The sequence below is a fragment of the Podarcis erhardii genome, assembly GCF_964252035.2.
Source record: "Podarcis erhardii genome assembly, chromosome: 1".
Lineage (NCBI taxonomy): Eukaryota > Metazoa > Chordata > Lepidosauria > Squamata > Lacertidae > Podarcis > Podarcis erhardii.
The window spans coordinates 21,693,707-21,715,514 of NC_138497.1; the positions used below are offsets into that span (position 1 = coordinate 21,693,707).

At 47.5% G+C, this 21,808-nt stretch overlaps 1 protein-coding gene across 2 annotated transcripts; it reads left to right on the forward strand.

Annotated features, from left to right (window-relative positions):
* The first annotated feature begins 2,651 nt into the window (after window positions 1–2,651).
* SERPINA10 (serpin family A member 10) lies at window positions 2,652–18,137 on the forward strand. 2 transcript variants are annotated; one of them, XM_081838950.1, is made up of 5 exons: window positions 2,652–2,778; window positions 4,748–5,473; window positions 8,833–9,106; window positions 16,952–17,099; window positions 17,924–18,137. In XM_081838950.1, exons 2-5 carry the CDS (start codon window positions 4,774–4,776, stop codon window positions 18,113–18,115), a joined length of 1,314 nt encoding a protein of 437 aa, XP_081695076.1. In that variant the 5' UTR covers window positions 2,652–2,778; window positions 4,748–4,773; the 3' UTR covers window positions 18,116–18,137. The 2 variants fall into 2 exon arrangements, with proteins under 2 accessions (XP_081695076.1, XP_081695077.1); XM_081838951.1 differs by having other exon boundaries at window positions 2,698–2,778; window positions 4,752–5,473.
* Window positions 18,138–21,808: the final 3,671 nt, after the last annotated feature.

Consider the following 21,808-nt stretch of genomic DNA (forward strand, 5'->3'; position numbering starts at 1 on the left):
GCAGTAGTCCAAGCAGGAGATAACTAGAGCAGTGTTTCCCAACCTTGGGTCCCCAGCTGTTTTCGGACTACAATTCCCATCATCCCTGACCAATGGTACTGCTACCTAGGGATGATGGGAGTTGTAGTCCAAAACCAGCTGGAGACCCAAGGTTGGGAAACACTGAACTAGAGCATGCACCACTCTGGCGAGACAGTCCACGGGCAGACTATAATGAGGCGAAGTCCATTATAGGGTTGTTTTGTGGCAAACTCCTGAGGATTATGATCTCTGCATTTTGTACTTGGTGGGGTCATCTTCTTCCTGGTCACAACTTAAATCATCATTCTGTGCCTGAACTATCCTGAATATTCAGTGGCATCCTTAGCATGTGCTATGATGTGTGAGGTTCTCACCTGTAGTGAAGGAATGGCAAAAGTCTATCCCACCATACAGATTACAAGAACCTCTAAATGGCGTCTTTATTTTTTGCAACTGCAAATTTTGTTTGTTTGTTTGTTTGTTTGTTTGTTTGTTTGTTTTGCCATCACTGAGTAGGGTTTTCTATTGTCTTTCCCAAATATGTTTAAGAGCTTGTGAACTACGCATTGACTGATGGAACCACTCCACATTTTTATGCTCCCATCAGATACTAATCTGGGACATAATCCAGTCAGGCACATTTGCCCTCTGCTGCAACTTTTGCAATGTGCAATAAAAATTCTTTTTTCGAGTTCACCACACGTTGAAGGAACAGAACACAATTTTCGGATGACAAATGTTCTGTCAAGGGCCATTGCACCATTTTCTGGAATTTGTTTAATAAGGAGGTCTTTACTTTTGGATAGAATATCATGAAGGCAAATTGGCCAGAAATACTAGCAGTGCTAGCAAGAGTGCATGAAATTATTCCCAAAGACTATGACAAGATTTCTCCTACTTTGGCCTAATGCAAAAAGTCTTGTGCAGCATTTCTTGTTGCTCTAAACGAATTACGTCTTTGTTCGTAATTTTCACACACCTCTCTCTCATTCTGTTTTCACCTGTTCATTGTTCATTTTGCAAGATTTGCAGGTTCTGGGAAATGGTGCAATAATGTTTGATGGATGGCTGCCATCCAAGAATTATGTGGTCTTCGTCCAAATGCTTCTGAAGATGCTTCTATCCCTAGCAGATTATATAAGGCTTTCAAAAAATTGTTTTGTCCAGCTCATTTTAGTAAAGTTCAAAATTGCACAGCAGTGGCCTATGTATTTGAATGCATGCTTTTAAAAGAAACTGCAGGGTACAATTGAACTCAGTGCAATTTTAGTAACCGTGGAACTTCAGTTTCCCTAGAAACTGAATAAGCCTAGAAACGAGGCATAAATCAAGCCATTTAAAATGGCATCTCCAGCTGTTTTCAAAAGATACATATTTTAAAAATGAAATGGTGTTTAATCTTAAAGCTTATTGCCGCCACCTTTTGAGTCTGAGCCCCCCTCCCTATTGTAAAAGGCTGAAGCTGATGTGCTCTAAGGCCTATTGTTAATCTTGTAACTGGGTTCAAGGCCTAACTTTTCTAAAGACTCCAGATCAATTTTATCATCCTGGTCCCGCCACACAGAGACTGTTCAGATGATGGTGATGAAGAGGTTTAGTGGAGAAGGCACCTGCTGAATCTCTATTGGCAGAACAGGCCAATAACACAGAAGGCTCGGTTTTGTGTTGATGTCAAATGAGCCTCACCAATTTGGGGCAACCAGCAATGCTCCTACAGATAATCTCAGTGGTCAAGCTGGGATTCAAGGGTTCAGGTGGTCCCCAAGGTAGCCTGGACCCAGTGAGGAGTAAGGAAAGGTGAGCTCAGTGCTACTGAGATAGGCACACTAGTCTGCTCTTTCTCTCTGGGCTCCGGCTGAGGAAGGTCCCCATTACAGTGATTATGGGTAATGCAACTTAGGTCACACGCTACTTCATTGGTGCTCTTTCAGAAGACCATTGCCAGCACATAGGTCTGATGCTTAGATGCTTGGATTGGCTTCCGTTTTGCTACAGGGTCATTTCAAGGTTTTTATGAAGCCCTTAACAACATGGTTCCAGGACCACCTGGTTCTTTATATCCTGGCCCAACCACTGAGATCTTTGGGGGAGTCTCCTTTGACGGTCCCCCATGGCTCATAACTACTAGAAGGCATGAATGCATTGTAGTGGGCCCAAGCCTGTGGAACTCCCTTCCCCCTGAGATTAGATCTTTCTGTTCCTGACTTTCTTGCTCCCACAGCATTTTAAGATAGTTTTCAGTTTTATGATAAACGTTTAAAATGCCGAATAATAATAATAATTTATGATAAGCATTTCAAAATGCCTAGTAATAATAAAAATATTACCCCAAGATTGTTTGTGCAAGGGAAGCCAGCTGAGGGAGAAGTGTTCTTTCAAAGCTCTGAGGTGCATGTCCTTGAGAACCAGTGCTTAATACCTACCAAAACCATGCTGTTCTTCCAAGTATGTGGACAGGAAACTGGCTTTGGTGTTGCCTTTCAGAAGTGTTTACGTTAAACTTCTTGAAAGCCCTTTCATGCTCTTCTTTTAACTCCACATGTCACTTACTGGAACCTGCCTGGCATTGCAGCACTTAGTCCTTCTCTGGAAGTCATATGTCCTGTTTGTCCTTTAGTTAATTTGCAACAGACAAAAGTATGAAGCTACACTTTGGAACGGCAAATATTTACCTCAGGATCTCACTCATTTGGAATAATAACATTGCAACTTGATTTGCACAGGAGTCAGAAAAGTAAGAGAGAAGCTGTCCCGTTGGTAAGATTTGCAAAACTAAATTCATTTTAAAAGAATATAATGGAAGGGAGGTCAATTGAAAGTGGTCACTAGTTAATTCACTGCTGTATTTTAAACACTGAGGGTTTGTGTGTGTTTCAGGGCAGTTCAAAACGTATCTCCTACTTTTGAATGCCTTACTACTCTTAAGGGGAAATGTGAATAGCTCCACAGGGATTCTCCTCTGTATTTTTGAACTTTTTTGTTGTTCCAAAAGCAATCCCTCTAAGAAGATGAGTCAACAGTGGTGGCATGTCATTGGTAAATCCTTAAAATGTTTAGGATTAATGCCTTACATTACAAGCAACTATGGAACTGCACCATTTGCTTGGAATAGCTGTACCAAAAATAGGAAGCTGCTATATACCAGGTTAGGCTAATTGTCCACCTAGCCCAGTGCTGTCTACTTTGGCAGCAGCTTTCCAGGGTCTCAGGCGATGCTTTCTTAATGCTTGCCATGTGACTCTTTAAAACATTCTCAGACTGGTATCCCTAAGCCTGTGTTGTTTACATTCAAGCTAAGCAATATTTAAAACCAAGCTCTTTTCTTATTCTGCATTCACACATCTCCTTCTTCCTCTGGGAGCCTTGAAGGAGGGAGACCCTGCTTTCTAACCCACATTATTTTGAATGTGCCTCTAAAACAGTTCAGGTATATTCCAAAGCCCACTCCTAGAACACCCCATTTTTAATTTTTCATCTAATCAGAATGTCATTGTTATACCTATTTGAGAATGACATTGCAGGGGTCCTTCCATTTGCATTCACATTGTTCAGCCTCAAACTAAGAATTAAAAACTTAGTCACTAAGTATTTAAGAGCAGAATTAAACTTGGCAAGTGCTTTGGGTGGCTGCAAGGATAAAATGGGGGGGGGGCTATTTAATCTTAGGCTGTGTACATACCATACACAGTTTGTTAAATGTGCTGGGAATTGTAGCTCTGTGGTGGGTAAACTACAGTTCCCAGGATTCTTGGGTTGGGAATGTGCTGTAAATTTATAATGCGAATGCAGCCTTAGAGGAGCCTTTTCCAAATTAGGATGCTCAGAAGTTGTTGGCCTCCAACTTCCATCATTCTCAGTTAGCATGGCCAATGGGCACGGCTGGTGGGATTTGGAGTCCACCAATATCTGGGAACCCGAGGTTAAGGAAGCCAATCTTGGAGAAAAGATTAGATATGAGTATGATGCATGGGATAAATATACCCTCCAACATTTCTCTGATGGAAATAGGGATGCCCTATTCAGTTGTTGTTGTTGTTGTTGTTGTTGTTGTTGTTGTTGTTGTTGTTGTTATACCCTGCCCATCTGACTGATCAGGTTTAAGGTGCTGGTTTTAACCTTCAAAGCCCTATACGGCCTAGGACCCTCGTACCTACGGGACTGCCTCTCCTGGTATGTCCCATGGAGGACCTTATGGTCTTCAAACAAAAACATCTTAGAGGTCCCGAGCCACAGAGAGGTTAGGCTAGCCTCAACCAGAGCCAGGGCTTTTTCGGCTGTGGCTCCGATCTGGTGGAACGCTCTGTCACAAGAGACTAGGGCCCTGCGGGACTTGACATCTTTCTGCAGGGCCTGCAAGACAGAGCTGTTCCAACAGGCCTTTGGCCAGGGCACAGCCTGACCCCCTCCTTTGGCAATCCTCACAGAACTCTAGCCCAATGGTTGCCATTAATCTGATTTGAACTGATTTTATAATGAAATGATTTTAGAATGCTTATCATTTTACTGTTGTTAGCTGCTCTGAGCCAGCTGGGGAGGGCGGGATATAAATATTTTTTTTTTAATCATTATTATTATTATTGCATAACTCCATACCCTCCAATGTTTCTCTGATGAAAATAGGAGTGTCCTAAGGAAAAGCGGGACATTCTGGGATCAAAAATTCTGGGACTGCAAAAATTAAGTATCTTCATACATTTCTCTAACCTATTTTCACTTTATTCACCAGAAAGAAGTTCATTGCTGTACTCCAACATGAAATCTGCCTTTTTTCTTGTCTTACTTGAACTGTGGGCTGGCTTGTGCTTATCAAATGAAACAGCTGGTGTTTCAGGGGTGGAGACAGAGCAGAGTATCATCCTAAACCTCTGGCCTTTCAATGACACTGATAAACTATCCCTACATAATACTGTGCCAGATCCATCTGGGGAAGAGTTTGTGCCGGAGTCCTCCATGCGCAACTTCACAGAAAAGAACACCAATTTTGGATTCAATCTCTACAGAAAAATAGCGCTGAAGCATGACAACAATGTGTTCTTTTCCCCATTGTCCTTGTCCTTCGCTTTGGCAGCCTTCTTGCTGGCTTCTGAAGGGGAGACGCACCACCAAATGCTCCAGACTCTAAACCTCCACCTTCTGGATGACAAAGAGAACCGGCTGCCATCTTTGTTCCAGCAGCTAAGTGTCAGCCTCGCCAAGAACAAGGAGTTCACTCTTTTGCAGGACAGCTTCTCTTTCATCCAGAAAGGCTTCCAGATCAAGGACGTCTTCCGCAACTTGTCCAAGCGATACTTCGATATGGAGTTTCTGACGGTTGATTTCCACAACTCTACTCATGCCAAAAACGTCATCAACCAACATGTGAAACAAAAGACTAGAGGGAAAATCCCTAGCTTGTTCGATGAAGTCGATCACCAGGCTAGACTCATCCTGGTGAACTGCATTCTCTTTAAAGGTAACTATTATGGTGATCATAGATATCTTTGCTGTTTTTTGCTTCATTTCTTAAGAGAGGTGAACAGAGCTGTGGTTAACAGCTAGGTTTATGGAAGAATCTTTCTGCCTGCCATTCTACATTATGAGCAAGACCAGACCCTCCAAGTGTCCCTATTTTCCAGGGACAGTCCTGAATTTACAGAAGCCATCCTGGTTTCTTATTTGATCCCACAATGTCCTGCTTTTCCTTAGGACATAACTATTTTCATCGGAGAAATGTTGGAAGGTATGGAATAGGATGTCCCCGGGGCTTTCTTTCAGCCGGAACTCACCAGAACTCAGTTCCTGCCCCTCTTAGGTGGACGCCATTGCCGTTCTAAGAGAATGAGGGAGGTGTTCATGGTGAGTTCAAGCACTTCCTTTTCTAGAAAAATAGCACTTAATATTTCTACTTTCACTGGTGAAAAGTTGGAGGGCATGCAAGTCTTATCACCACATTAATTCTTTTTCTCTCATCTCTCTTGTTCCTTTATTGGCACCTGAAGGGTCAGCTGCTTCTCGTTAAGGGGTTCTAGGGACCAGCTGCCCATCCCTAGACTAGGGCTAGTCCAAAGAAATCTATGTATCTGAAGCTAGCATTGTTGCCATAATTGCCCCCAAAAGCAGTACAGTCATACCTCGAGTTAAATATGCTTCGGGTTGAGTGCTTTCAGGTTGCACTCCACGCCGACCCAGAAGTAGCAGAATGCGTTACTTCCGGATTTTGCTGCTTGTGCATGCGCAAATGGTCAAAATGACTTCACACGCATGCGCGGAAGTAGCGAATCGCGACCCACGCAGGCGTGGGTTACGTTTGCTTCAGGATGCTAACGGGGATCCGGAACGGATCCCGTTAGTATCCAGAGGTACCACTGTAACCAAATCTATAAAACAGGAGTGACCAGTCACCTCTCAGCAATGTAGTGTAGCTATGTGAACCTTCGAACCACACTCAGGGTTAAGTCATGTTCTGCTTGCAATCTGCCCCTGACCTCCATGCAGAAGGTGGAAGTTGTAAAAGGAGCTCTCTCTCCCCATGTATTCAATGACTTTCAGGAAGTGAAAATAGGATTCTTAAAATATGTGCATGTCCATTGCAGATCTCCCTACAGTTTTCAATGTAGGAGCTGGTCCTCTCATAAGAACATAAGACAAAAATACAAGAAGAGCCCTGCAGGATCAGGCCCATGACCCATCTAAATGCAGCATTCTGGTCTCACAGTGGCCAAACAGAGGCCAACGGGAAGCCTGCAAGCAGGATGGGAGTGCAATAGCAGTTGTGATTCCCTGCAACTGGTATTCACAGGCATACAATGAGGCAGAATATAGCCATCATGAGTGGTAGTTATTAATAGTCGTATCCTACATGAATGTCTCTAATACTCTTTTAAAGCCATACAAGTTGGCGGCTGTCACTGTCTCTTGTGGGAGTGAATTCAAAGTTTAAAGATGTGCCGCTTGAAGATACTAAGGAGTTTTCTCCCACAAGATCAAGTGGGGGCCACAAACTTACATGACTTTCAAAGAGGAAACCGGTGGGTCTGGCACTGTGTTTTGTTAGGAACATTAAAAAAAGTCCTCTTGAGTCATTCCAAAGGCTCGTCTAGTTCAGCATCCAGTGACCAGCCAGGTGCCAATATCACTCTTCTCAATTGTGATTCCCAACAATTGTCATTCAGAAGTGCAGTGGCTCCAGCCATAAGGTAGAACATCGCCATCATGCCTTGTAGCCATTGAGAGCCTTTCTCCACGAATTTGTCCTGATCCTCTTTCAAAGTCATCCAGGTTGGTGGTCATCAGCACACCTCTTGGGATGTCATATAGATGCGGACCCACGTGGGTCCTCTTTGCTATTGCAGAATTTCGCACATTGGCAAAAATCAAGGCCATCTGCGTCCTCCCTCAATTTCTGTCGACCCTTTTAATAAGTGGAGAAAAAGACTGCAAGGAATGTTTCCAGCCACTGGGTGTTGCTTGTCAGGAATATTTTCAAAGGGCTCCATGGCAACCAAAAAGACACTGCAATTAAATATCCCCTAATTTCTCTCTTCTATATTTTTAGCTCCTGTTCTGATTTTTCACTCCTTCACTAATTGTTGAGTTGTGATAAAGTGTGCTGATGAGAAAAAAAGAAGATAGAGCTATCTTGAGCGCAGGGAGGCTACAGAAGCTCCATTGGCTTTGGTGGGCTTTAAGCAACCTACAAGTATGCAGGATGGCACCCCTTCTGCGATTGAAAGGGCAAGCCTGGGAGGTCTAAAAGGTGACTCATAGAGAAGAAGAGAAACTATGTGGAGTGGGGAGAAAAAGATGTCATAGAATCATAGAATCGGAAGGGACCCTGAGGACCATCCAGTCCAACCAATATGCAGTTGCCCCTTCTGGGGATCAAACCTGCAACTTATCAGCACCATGCTCTAATCAACTGAGCTATCTAGCCAACTGTTCAGGGTGGGGACAAACAAGAGACTTTTGAAGGTGTTATGGTAACCCAAATGCCACATTCCCTTCTGGGCAATTTTCCAGGCAGGACCAGAGGCAAAAGTGGGAACAGCAATGAATGTAAACCTTATTTTTGCACAATAAGCTAGTTCCTGCACATGCACACACAAACCCCATCTCCATACTGTTAGGATAGTTCCGTTCCACCTTAAAGGATCAGGCATGATTGTTGTGTATCACATGCCTGTTTACTTCCAGCTTCTCACTGGGAACTCCCATTTTGTATATAGTTTTTGTTCTGGCTGTTTTCCTGGACACGGAGGCAAGCAGTCATGTTTTTCCTTTGTTCTGATCTACGTTGAATAAAGCTGTAAATGTGCTCTCCTGTCTGCATCTTCTGTTGTGGAGACTCTGCTGAAAGGGTGTGCACGGGTCTTAGAATGTCTCTGAGGCTAGTGTCGCCAATTGACTGGTGCTGTTCCATGGGAGACCGGTGATCGTCTGGAGACAACTGGGGGCCTGCCTGATGCCTCTGTCTCCCTGGCAGTATCCCAACATATACCCCCCCCATATAAGCCTGAGGCATCACCACACTTCAAGCACACCTTTCATCACAACAAAAATATGTATGAAGTATGGCCAACGAAGGCATGGCTTGGGAAGGAGCTGCCTTTGAGGGCTATACACCAGGAACTGTATTAGAAAAGCAGTGATCAACCATGTCAAAGTTACATGCTTTGAAATCCCATTCATTTCAGCGGAAGGGTTAAGCACATGCTGAAATGGCAATCAATGGGGACTTGGCTTTGTCTGGATTGTCCCTGATGTTTCCTGCAGCTGATGTGGATTATGTCAGCATTATAGAATAAATGGTTGTGTTTCTGTGTCTATTCTCAGGCAACTGGCTACACCCGTTTCCTCCCAAGAACACAGAAGTGGCCACCTTCTATATTGACAATTACAGGACTGTCCAAGTGCCGATGATGTCCAAGACAGAGAGGGTTGCCATCACGTATGATAAGAGCTTGAGCTGTGTCGTGCTGAAGTTGCCATACAAAGGGAGCACACACATGCTGGTCGTCATACCTGAGAAGGGTGCTGATTTTATGTCCATTGAAGACCATTTAACAAATGAACTGGTGGAGTCTTGGCTTAGGACCATGAATAGCAGGTACAGGAAACGTTGTGCTTTTTGTTGCTAAGATGCTAGATTGATGCAAGCTAGAATATTCAAAGGAGAAGGAAAGAAAGAGGGCAATGTACCTGAATAGGGAAGGAAAGGGATCCCTGGAGCTTGTCACCTTTTCCACAAAGACAAGTTCTTTGCTTTCACTTCTTCTGGGAAATGATCAAGCACTGGACCACAAAAACATATAGATAGATAGATAGATAGATAGATAGATAGATAGATAGATAGATGATAGATAGATAGATAGATGATATAGATATAATATTAAATATAATTATATATATATATATATATAAATTGTGTGTGTGTGTATTCCTGTATCTAGGCCCAAACATCCTGCAGTATGCAGAGATGATGGGAACCATAGAAGTTACATTTCCCATGGCTTCTGGAATCACAAATTAACACTTGTATGAACAAATGAACTACATTAAGGAATTTTATATGTTTGTCAAAGTCCACATTCTCTGAATGATATAGTTGACTCCCCTACACGGGGGTTACATTCTGGGGATAGTGCATAAAGCCAAAATCGTGTGTAGTCAAAACACTCTCCCTGCACCTCTGAACACCTTCCCAAGGCCACCAAACACTCTCCTTATACCTCCAAATGCTCTCCCAAGTTGAGTACAATGCTGGAGGGGGGATTGCCGATATCCCCCCCCCAGCCCATCCTCTTTTCTTTTTTTATTCACTCAAGTTAAATGTGCATAAGTTGCGAGTCAACTGCATCAGTGGATATGCCAAGTCTTTTAGATGATGTCAGGGGTTCAGGGAGAGAGACGCAGAGTGAGGGGGAAGGATTCCAGACTGACGAGGAAGAGGATGACAATGACCCAAGATTGTCCATGAGTCCGTCCAGTGAATCGGAGGACTCCCAAAAGGGAGCCCCTCTGGTCAAGCCAAGGGGAGCTAGAGGGGGAAGCAGTCAGGAGCAGGGAAAGGAAGGGGGAACCCCCAGTGGGAGTTGGAGAGCGAGACCGGCTGCTCCGCTGGAACGGAGTGAGGGGGGAGGAGTGACCAGTGTGTCAGAAGGAGCAGAACAGGAAGCAGAGAGGGGAAGGAGATCAGGGCAAAACGTGCTGCCGGAAGGGGAGGAAAGTAGTATTGAGGGCAATGTAACTGTCGAAAGGAAGGTCAAGAGCAACGTAAGCGCGCCAAGTTCAAAATGGGAGGCGCGCGGAAATGAAGAGAGTCCTAGGGAGGAGCCTGGTCCCAAAGCCCGAAGGAGGGGGGAGGAGGCGGCAGAGGATTCAGCCTCGGGAGAGTCCCGAAGGGAGAGAACACAGGGGGGCAGAAAGACCCTGCGGAAAAGGAAAGAGAGAAAGAGGTGGACCAGTACAAGCCTCTTAAACTGGTGTCGAGGGGGGAGCGAGTCAGAGGGGACTTCAGCGGTCTAAGGGTAACAGGCGTAGGGTCACGGACCTCGGATCTAAAGCTACTGATGTTCTTGAATAAAAGCTTTTGTACATAAGCTGGAGAGGACTTTGGTCTCTTGTGAGCTGGGACCACGGGTGACTCTGACAGCAAGTCCCCTCTCGAAGAACGCAATTTTTTTTTTTGCAAAGCTCACGAACGGTGGCAGCCATGAGTGCGGAGGAACAGCTGACAACACTGCGCAACGCAGTTACGGAACTCACCGCTGCAGTCATTGCATCTCAGAAGAAGAGTGATGAAGCGGAGAAGCGCTGCCAGGACCTGCAAATAAGGTGGGAGCGTGCTAGCAAGGAGGGGTTCCCAGGGTCCAGATCAGAGGGAATTGGACTTGGAAGGCGGGGGGGCAGTCTAGTCACCCACTTCGATGGGAACCTAAAGCACTACCCAAGTTTCAGAGCAGACGTCTTGTATGCACTGCATTTGCTTCGTAATGACTTTAAAGATGAAGAGGAGAAAGTGGGGTTTATTGTGTCTCATTTGCATGGGGAGGCAAGAGCTTGGTTGCGCAATTTGTGGCGCGAAGACGGCCCTGCCCGCCGCGATTCTGATGAATTTATTAAAGCGATGGATGCTTGTTTCCAGTCAACCGTGGATCTTGATCTTGCACGCAGGGAAATGCACGGGTTGCGGCAAGGGAGAGCCACTGTGCGTCAGTATCATTCGCGATTTTTCGCCTTACTGACTGTATTGGGCTGGGAGAAGCACTGCAAACCAGTGAGAGATTTGTTCTGGGAGGGTCTCAGCGGCCCCATAAAAGATGAACTTGCCAGGGGAGACAGACCTCAGACCCTGGAGGACGTCGTGCAGAGGGCTCTTGCAATAGGGGTACGCCACGAAGAACGTCCTTGGCACGATGAGGAGGGACGCCAGGCGCGTGCACCCGCAAGGACGCCTCCTTTTCTCCCCAGAGACTTCAGCCAGGCACATCCCTCGCCTCTGGCGCGGCAGGGGGAGGAACCGATGGAAATTGGTGGTGCTAAGGCTCAGGCAACAGCCAGAGTTCCAGCATCCGGTGCAGTAAAGGCGAAGCCTCCTAGAGGGAACAGGAAATGTTACATCTGTGACAGTGCACTACACATGGCGAAGGAGTGCCCCCAGAGGCCCCAGAAGCACACTGCAGCCTTAGCAACAGTGGCAGCAGAAGTGATGCAAGAGGAGCAGCCTCAGGAAAACGACAGTGCCTGGCTGGAAGCAGAGCTGCTGGGGCTCAGCCAGGCGAATCTGTAGAGCAGTCCCCAGTGCCTTTGCAACGTACAGACCCTTTACCACCCAAGCCAACGGTGCAGCTCACTGCAACACTCCAGTTGCCGAACGGAACCACCCTGGAAGTCCCCATCACGATCGATTCTGGGAGCAACGCGGACTTTGTGGGGGTGCAGTTCGTCAAGCAGCATCGCATAGCGCTTCTGCCCGCGACAACGCCTCTAAACGTAGTCACGGTTGATGGCAGGAAATTGCTGGGAGGACAAGTTGTGCAACAGACGCCTCCCATGGAGATGCGGATTGGACATCATAGAGAAGTCATCAGCTTCAATGTCACCCGCCTGTCGGACACGCCTATAGTACTAGGCATGAGTTGGCTGGAGAGACACAGTCCTGCGATAGCGTGGTACCAACGGCAGATCACCTTTTGCTCATCGTACTGTGCTCAACATTGTATCCAGTCCAGCCAGGAGGAAGGGGCGGAGCAGCAGCTGCAACTTGGCATGGCGCAGGCAGTTCCTCGCAAGTACGAGAGTTTCCTGGAGGTTTTCTGCGAGAAGGAAGCTGACCGGCTGCCGCCCCACAGACCTTACGATTGCGCGATCGACCTGTTGCCGGGGGCGCAGCTGCCGACTGCAAAGCTGTATTCCATGTCTGAGGACGAGATGCAAGAACTCAGGGAGTTCATAGAGCATAATTTGAAGCGTGGATTCATCCGGGAGTCCAAAGCAGTGGGGGGCAGTCCTGTGTTTTTTGTAAAGAAGAAGGACACGCCCCAGAAAAGACTCATTGTGGATTTCAGGGCCATAAATTCCATGACCAAACCCAAGGCCTTCCCCATGCCCAAGATTGATGACCTCCTAGCGACCGTGCGGAAGGGGAAGATCTTCACCAAGTTGGATCTGCGTGGAGCGTATAATCTCATCCGTATCCGGGAGGGCGATGAGTGGAAGACGGCCATGTTCACGCCTCTGGGCACGTATGAATACAGAGTTATGCCGTTTGGTCTCCAAAATGGATCTCACGTCTTCCAAGCCTTTATGCATCACGTGCTGGCGGGGCTCCTCTACAAGAAGTGTGTGTGTTTCCTCGACGACATCCTGATCTTTTCGGAATCGCAGGAGGCTCATGAAAGAGACGTGAAGGAGGTCCTGCAGAGACTGCGAGAACACAGGCTCTACGCCAAGTTGGAGAAATGCCAGTTTGATGTGACGGAGGTGGATTTCCTCGGCTACAAGCTGTCTGACAAGGGGCTGGCCATGGACAGCGTCAAGGTCCGCGCCGTGTTAGACTGGAAGAGCCCACGCAATCGGAAGGAGGTCCACAGATTTGTCGGGTTCGCCAATTTCTACCGCAAATTCATCAGGGGTTTTGCAAAGGAGACAGCAGCAATCACGGACACCCTCAGTTCCAAGAAGAAGAAGTTCGCTTGGACGGAACAGGCAGAGCGCTCTTTTAGGAAGCTTAAAAGCCTCTTCGCTTCCGAGGAGCAGCTGCTGCACGTGAATCCGGGCAGACCCATGCGAGTAGAGACCGACGCCTCAGACAGAGCGGTGGGAGCCGTACTCCTGCAAGAAGATTCCCAAGGAGATTGGAGACCCTGTGCCTTTTACTCCCGAAAGCTCAGCAAGGCGGAGCAAAACTACACCATATGGGACAGAGAGCTGTTGGCCATCCACGCTGCCTTCAAAGCATGGCGACACTTCCTCATAGGTGCCAAGCACACAGTGCAGGTCCGCACAGATCACAAGAACTTAGAGTATTGGCGCACGGCGAAGCTCCAGAGCCAAAGACACATGCGCTGGGCTGAATTCTTCGCGGATTTCGACTTCAGGATAGAATACATCCCGGGAGAATCCAACGTTATAGCCGACGCGCTCTCCAGGAAACCGCAATATCTCGAGGAAGCAGCGCCAGTGGCAGCCAAGCACATTTTCGCACCGCAGGCGTGGACGTGCGCTACCATCGCAGTTGACCTGGACGCGGTGCGACGTGCGTTGCAAGTAGATCGATTTGCACAATCCAAGATGGAGGCGCTGCGCAGGGGTTCGCAGAGAGAAGATGAGTTCCAATTACGCGACGGGCTGTTAACTCACAAAGGTGCCCTCTACGTACCGGGCGAAGAGCTCCGCACGAGGGTTCTGCAGCAGTTGCACGACGCCCCCAGTGCGGGCCACTTCGGCAAGGAGAAGACAATAGAACTGGTGGCCAGGGACTTTTGGTGGCCCCAGATGCGGGGAGAGATAGCGGATTACGTCGCCAGGTGTGACACTTGTCAGAGGTCCAAGCCAGTGCACCAGAAGCCAGCGGGGTTACTGGAACCGCTGGAGACGCCACAGCAACCGTGGGAGAGGGTGGCGCTGGACTTCGTCACTGACCTGCCCAGCTCCAGAGGCAAGACGGCGGTGCTGGTGGTGGTGGACTTGTTCACCAAGATGGCGCACTTCATTCCTTGCGCGAAGGTGGCGACGGCGGAACAGACCGCCAAACTCTTCATCGATCACGTGTTCAAGGTGCATGGGCTGCCACAATCCATCCTGTCCGACAGGGGGCGCCAATTTGTTTCTACTTTTTGGCGGAAGCTTCTAGGTATCCTGCATGTCAAGATCAACCTAACGTCGGCAAGGCATCCGCAGACCAACGGCCAAGCAGAGAGAGTCAACGCGATCATGCAGCAGTACCTGAGATGTTACGCCAATCAGCGCCCGGCGGCGTGGGTAGACTACCTGCCGATGGCGGAGTTTGCCTACAACAACACGAAGCACGCGTCGACGGGGGTGACGCCGTTCTTCGCGAACAATGGTCGTCATCCCAGAACCTTCCCGGGGTTCGTAACACCGGGAGAGGGGGTGACGCAAGAAGCCGACCAGTTCGCAGCAGAGCTGCAAGAGGTGCACGAGGAGCTGCGGAGACATTTGGAGCTAGCCAAACAAGCATATAAGGTGCAGGCAGACAAAAACAGGAGAGTGGGAGAGGACATCCAGGTGGGGGACTGGGTATGGTTAGCGGCCCAAGCGATGCCAGCCAGGTCGTTGGCTAAGAAGAAGCTGGGACACAGGCAGCTAGGGCCATACCAGGTGGAGGCTAGGATTAACCCTGTAGCTTTTCGACTGGCCCTCCCCGAAGGTTCCAGAGTGCACCCGGTCTTTCATAGGTCGGTGCTCACTCCCTACAAGACCCCGCACAGGTTTCAGGAGTCTGACACAGTACCGCACGCACGCACTCAGTCACCCGAGAGGGAGGGGGCGCCCAGGGCCGAACCACTCAACGAGGTCACTGAGATCCTGGACTCGAGATGGGGGGTAGAGGGAGTAGAATACTTTCTAGCCAGAGAGGGTACCCCGGCCAGTGCCAATATTTGGGTGCCGGACTACGCTTTAGACGAACCTCTTCTGAAAGACGAGTTCCATGCACTTTTCCCGCATAGACCCATGCCAGCCGAATATTTTGATGACTGGCTCTTTACGCCCACACTTTCAGACAGTACTTTCAGGGGCTTTTCTTCCGCCGAGGAGAGAACGCCAGAATCAAGCCCGCCCAGGGGATCGAGTTCGGGGGTAGACACAGAACCCTCTTACTGGTGGGACGAGCAACCAGAGGACGACTGGCGCAAGAAATGGCTGACGGGGCCTTGGCAGGCAGCACCAGACGAAGTAGCAATGGAAGAGGGAGCCGAGAACACCTTGGGTGAAGAACCCGCATTCGAACACACATACACCGAGCTGCTAGCAGAGGACATTGAAGCAAACGAACTGTATCCTGCATCTACCTCCGAGGAGATGCGGCTCCCACGACCTGCCTCCGAGGGCCGGGAGGGGGGAAGGGGGGGCTTCGAGGGGGGGATGGATGTCAGGGGTTCAGGGAGAGAGACGCAGAGTGAGGGGGAAGGATTCCAGACTGACGAGGAAGAGGATGACAATGACCCAAGATTGTCCATGAGTCCGTCCAGTGAATCGGAGGACTCCCAAAAGGGAGCCCCTCTGGTCAAGCCAAGGGGAGCTAGAGGGGGAAGCAGTCAGGAGCAGGGAAAGGAAGGGGGAACCCCCAGTGGGAGTTGGAGAGCGAGACCGGCTGCTCCGCTGGAACGGAGTGAGGGGGGAGGAGTGACCAGTGTGTCAGAAGGAGCAGAACAGGAAGCAGAGAGGGGAAGGAGATCAGGGCAAAACGTGCTGCCGGAAGGGGAGGAAAGTAGTATTGAGGGCAATGTAACTGTCGAAAGGAAGGTCAAGAGCAACGTAAGCGCGCCAAGTTCAAAATGGGAGGCGCGCGGAAATGAAGAGAGTCCTGGGGAGGAGCCTGGTCCCAAAGCCCGAAGGAGGGGGGAGGAGGCGGCAGAGGATTCAGCCTCGGGAGAGTCCCGAAGGGAGAGAACACAGGGGGGCAGAAAGACCCTGCGGAAAAGGAAAGAGAGAAAGAGGTGGACCAGTACAAGCCTCTTAAACTGGTGTCGAGGGGGGAGCGAGTCAGAGGGGACTTCAGCGGTCTAAGGGTAACAGGCGTAGGGTCACGGACCTCGGATCTAAAGCTACTGATGTTCTTGAATAAAAGCTTTTGTACATAAGCTGGAGAGGACTTTGGTCTCTTGTGAGCTGGGACCACGGGTGACTCTGACAGATGATATATTTTACACATTGACTGGTGCAGTCTCCAAGAGAAGAATATGCACACTGACCAAGCAACACTCATTGCTTTGCATATTCCCTGAGTTCATTCAGAGAGTATGCAGACTGAGAGGGCAATAAACAAAATCCCCTGCTTGTAGAGCTGCCATACGTCCGGATTTCCCTGGACACAGCCAGGAAACAGGCTTGAAAATGGAGTACAGGGGGGATTTCTGTGAATTGGCAAAATGTTTGGGGAAAACCCAGATGTAGGGCAAGTAGGGTTTTATTTTTAAAAAAATCTTCAACAAACCTAGAAAAGCCTATTAAAAGCTCAACAACTTTGAGGGGAAAAAACACACACAACTGAACAACTTTGACCCCCCACCTCACCCCCACAAATGAAAGCTCAGCAACATTTGTCTGGATTTTCACTTTTGGGAATATGGCAACCCTACCTGTTTGTCAATGTTCATTTATGCCCATTCTTCATAGCTGTCCAGTCAATGTGCACAATGAGCAGTTTTTATGCACAATCTCCATTCAACTTACATTCGTCACCAAATATTGTTTGTTTGCATTACAGGAAAATGGACATTTACTTTCCAAAGTTCAAGCTAGACCAGAAATACCACATGCATCAGTTGCTTCAAGATCTGGGAATTAAAGATCTTTTCTCCAATGAAGCAGACCTCAGCCACCTCACAAATGAGAGAGATGTAAAAGTATCCCAGGTAAGTGCGACCACTTTTCCTGCAGAAGTGCATGCTACCACATTTCACAAGGCACAACAGCCCCAACATTGAGATCCAGGCACACTGCTGGGTACCATTTGTTCAGTATCAGTGTGCTGGGAAGATTGGCATTGCCAGATTAGACAACGCTGATCACCCATTTGGAGGCAGGAAAAGAGAAAGGAAACTAGGATCTTAAAGCAATCAAAAGTGATGGTGCTTAGATTGCTTTGGTGGTGTGCACGTCTCTCTGACCTACCCAATAACTTGCAGACTACCATGCTGGATTTGAGGTGTTTTCACTTTCACAGGACCTAATCCCAAAAAATCATCTGTGTGCAGAACCGTGTTGCAGTTGTGTGGATAACCACCTTTGCTGGAATGGGACAACATGACTGCAATTAAAATAAAAGTTTTTGTTATATTAATTGCAGTGATGGAGCAGCCTTGAGAGACCAAGAGAGGGTGCAGTTTAAGCAGAAGATTGGTACCTTCTCTCTTTGCTAGGTAAAATCACCTTTCTGAACTTGCTATCTTAGCCTTTGCCAACCTGATGCCCTCTAGATGTTCTGTAGTCGAACCCCCCAAACTTGAGGGAAGCACATTGGCAACGGTTGTGCTATTTGAAGCTACTTCAACAATGGCTGGAGTCCTGTTCTCATATAAATCTCTAATGACCCCCATGAGGGGTACCCAGCATAGCGCCCTCCAGATATTGGACTACAACTCCCATCAGCTCCAGCTAACATGACCAATGGAGATCAGTGTTGCATGAAATGCAGGCCGCTTTACTATGAGACCTCATCCATTTCCAACATTCTTAGGTTCTCCAAAGAGCAGCTATTGAAGTGGATGAGTGGGGAACCGAAGCTGTAGCTGCCAGTGGATCAGAAATCATGGCATACTCGCTGCCGCCAGTCATCCATGTGAACCGGCCGTTCCTTTTTATGATCTATGAAGCGAGCATAAATGCACTGCTGTTCCTTGGCAGAGTTATCGACCCTACAGAGCTGTGAATAAAAGCCACACATTTCTATTCGGTCCATCTTCTTTTAATGGTCCTTTATGGGTTGAGCTACAGGTTACATTAAGCATGCCTCTTTTCAAACTGTGTTTATTGCATTTCCTCTTCCAGAAAAAAAGCTGGTGTTTGGGACCTCAGCACATGGGGAAGATATCAGCTCTTTCCTTCCTACAAATGGTTCGATTGGAGACAGCTGCTCTTTGCCTCTAAAGGTGCTGTTTGCATCTCCGCAACACCTGCAAAGAGGAGCTTGCTGGTCTTACTCATGTGAAAGTGGCCATGTGGGGAAAGGAGATGAGCGGATGCATATTTAGCCCTAGCCCTGGGGTTGGGTCCTCCCTCTTCCACCATAACTATCACCGCAGTGGACCATAATTACTGAAGTGGGGAGCCTCTCCTGCATGCAGAAGCTTCTTGTGTGGTGCAGAATCCCAGGTGCTCAGGGTTCTAGATCACACTGGGAGCCTCCACGTTTTAAGCTGTCTCCCTGATTCAGGCATCCCAACCTGACAGTGAGAAAAGCCATGCAGCTCTGGGGATGAGGCGGGCATTCCACAAACACAGCCCCTTTCACCACACTTGTCCCATTCATGCAAATAATGCCTGAGAAGAACTGCAGTCAGAACTCGTTCTGCTCCTAATGCTGCTCAATAAACACACTGAAAGTTCAGCTATGTTGTTGCTTTTTCTCACAAGGGTTAGCAACCAGGGAACCTCTCCCACCTCCATTTGTTATTCACCACAGATGTCTTTCTGATGAGGCCATGCATCAGATGTTCAACACACACACACAAACAAACATCCCAAGGATGTAGGTCTGAACCTTGCCTGTTGCATTGCCACCCGAGCACTAGCAAGATCTCAGAAGCTGAATTCGAAATTCACACTTCTCCAAAATTTGCACTGCTGTTCTCAGTCATATGCATGTTCAAAGGTCAAATGCATGTATTTCTGAACATTAACATTAAGGAATGCATATTATAGCCAATTGCTTTGCAAAAATGTCATTCCATGACACCCCAATCTCTGAGCCACTCCAGGGGTTCCTGCCCTTATTTGGCTTGGTAGCCTTGGAATGATGCAGACTGTGGTGTCTTTAGGATATATTGGCTTTATTTATACATATACACAACCTGAGCAGAGGATAGAGGGGCTCACAGCATTAACACAATGACAGCTTTAGGTTTCCAGGGGAGCAGCAAAATCCAGCACCAATCCAATGTGTGTGTCTCTGTCACTAGCATCCAGCCTGCCAGCTCTCTCATTATTATTATTATTATTATTATTATTATTATTATTATTATTATTAATACCCCACCCATCTGGCTAGGTTTCCCTAGCCACTCTGGGTGGCTCCCAACAGAATAATAGAACAGAATAAAACATTAAACATTTAAAAACTTCCCTAAACAGAGTTGCCTTCAGATGTCTTCAAAAAGTAAGATAGTTGTTTATTTCCTTGACATCTGATGGGAGGGCGTTTCACGGGGGGGCGCCACTACCGAGTAGGCCCTCTGCCTGGTTCCCTGTAACCTCCCTTCTTGCAGTGAGGGAACCACCAGAAGGCCCTCGGAGCTGGACCTGAACAATGGGAGTGGAGACAGTCCTTCAGGGTGTCTGGGCCAAGGCCATTTAGGGCTTTAAAGGTCAGCACCAACACTCTCACCAAATGCTGTGCCTATTGTTCTTCTACCTAGGTTCACATGCTCTCCAGCCAGATGAGGGGAGTGGAGAAATGCTTACTCCGCCTCTGGGAGAGCTCCATCACTTGGCTCATTCTTTGAGATGCTGATGAGCAGTGAACTGGCAAGCTAAAGCCATTACCTTGACAGGGACTAGTTTGAGCTGTCCCTTTTACATTCAAGCTTCACAGATACAAGAGCCCGAGAATATGAAGCGACCCAGGGGGGACATCCAGAATGACCCTCTCCCAACTCATAAGAGGAGATATATGCAGAACTTCACACTAAAGTGCCAATGCATTTGCATGATGCGGACATGTGGAGAAATGAACTGAAGAGTGGATAAATGAGAAACGGAGAGGAACTGAAATCGACAGATTTGACCATCCTTAGTGGAGGGTAGGAGGGTATGAAGGGATAGCATGGAAAAACCAACCAGCAGACGGAGACATCATCCTAATTAGTGGGAGGGAGGTGTGGTGGAATGTGATAAATGAGGATGAGGCACCCTGAGGATGAACTGGCTAATCTCCTGAGGCTATTGGTCCAGGGGCTTTGCCATGCTGGTTCACTACATATGCTGCAAGTAAGCATATGTTAACTCTTCATGTCACTTTAAACCTGGGAGGCAGGAGATAGGGACCACCACACACCTGCTAAAGCTGGGCTGCAACACCCCAGAAATCTCTTTCAGTATTAGACTGTATTGACGCTGCACCAAATTTTCACGATGTTTGGTTTTTGCACTGATAGTTCCTGTTCTGTAGGTACAAATATTTTAATTCCTCCTGTCTTTACATGCCAGTTCAAAGACATCCCCACCCCACCTATGTGCTGCTGCTGCTGCGCTTGGACTCTCAAATATTACCAAAAAGGCACCAATCTTTTGCATGCTGAGAGGGAATCATAGATCAGAGTTGGAAAGGAGCCTCAGGATCATCTAGTCCAACTCCCTGCAATGCAGGAATATGCCGTGTCCCTTACAGGGATTGAACCTGCAACCTTGGTGCTATCAGCACCACGCTCTAACCAACTGAGCTATTTGAGAACCAGCTAGATCGGGGTTTATCTCCATACACCTTCCTTTCCCCATCTAAAATTACTGTCATCACCCAAACCACTAAGGTATCCTTTGCCCTGTAGAAGCCACAGTTGCAATTTCCCAGGATGAATCTTAAATCCATTGCATCCATTGGGCATTTCATGGATTGGCCCTGTGTCGCCCTGCTGGTGCAGCATCTTCTACCTTATCCATGTGACTCCCATCTATATTCCTTGCCGAAAGATTTTCTCATACCCATATCAATGTTACGCGCAAGGATCATGACTATTGTGTGTGAAGGTAGTGGTCACACCGCTGGACTCTGTGACCCGGACTTCCTCTTGCTAGCCACATTGGGAAAGCCAAAGGCACTGGTTTGCAATTCAGACTTCTCCATGTTGCGCAGTACAGTTCTCCAGCCCAATAACATGTACAGAAATGCATATAAGGTGGTGAAGTTTAAATTGTTAAGAAAATATATTAATGAAAATCCTACAAAAGTGCATTATATTAGGGGAAACCGTTCTGGGGAAAGAATTATGTTGGGCAAGATTGTACCCAAAACGTGTGTACTGGGAGAAATTTGCTCTAAAATGCTGATGAACCTCCATGAAGACTTGAAAATAAATAAATCAAGAAACTTATGTGGAAAACTGAACTCAAGAGTGGAAAAATAAGAGAAACCGAAACTAACCCATCCCTAGTTGCTATATCAGCCTTTGGTTATGGAAATGTAAAATATTACACTAGTGTTAGGCCTGGAGCCAGAGCTCCTGGTATAGTGAACATAGGATCAATGTCTTTATGTCTCAACTGCACTTCTTAATTGCAAAAATTAGATCTCTCCCACCCAAAACATGCAAGTACTTTCATATCCTACGTTTTATTGTGCGTAAAGCATTCATTATTCCACATTGTAAAAAGTAACCACACACATATTCATTCACAAATTAGATTATCT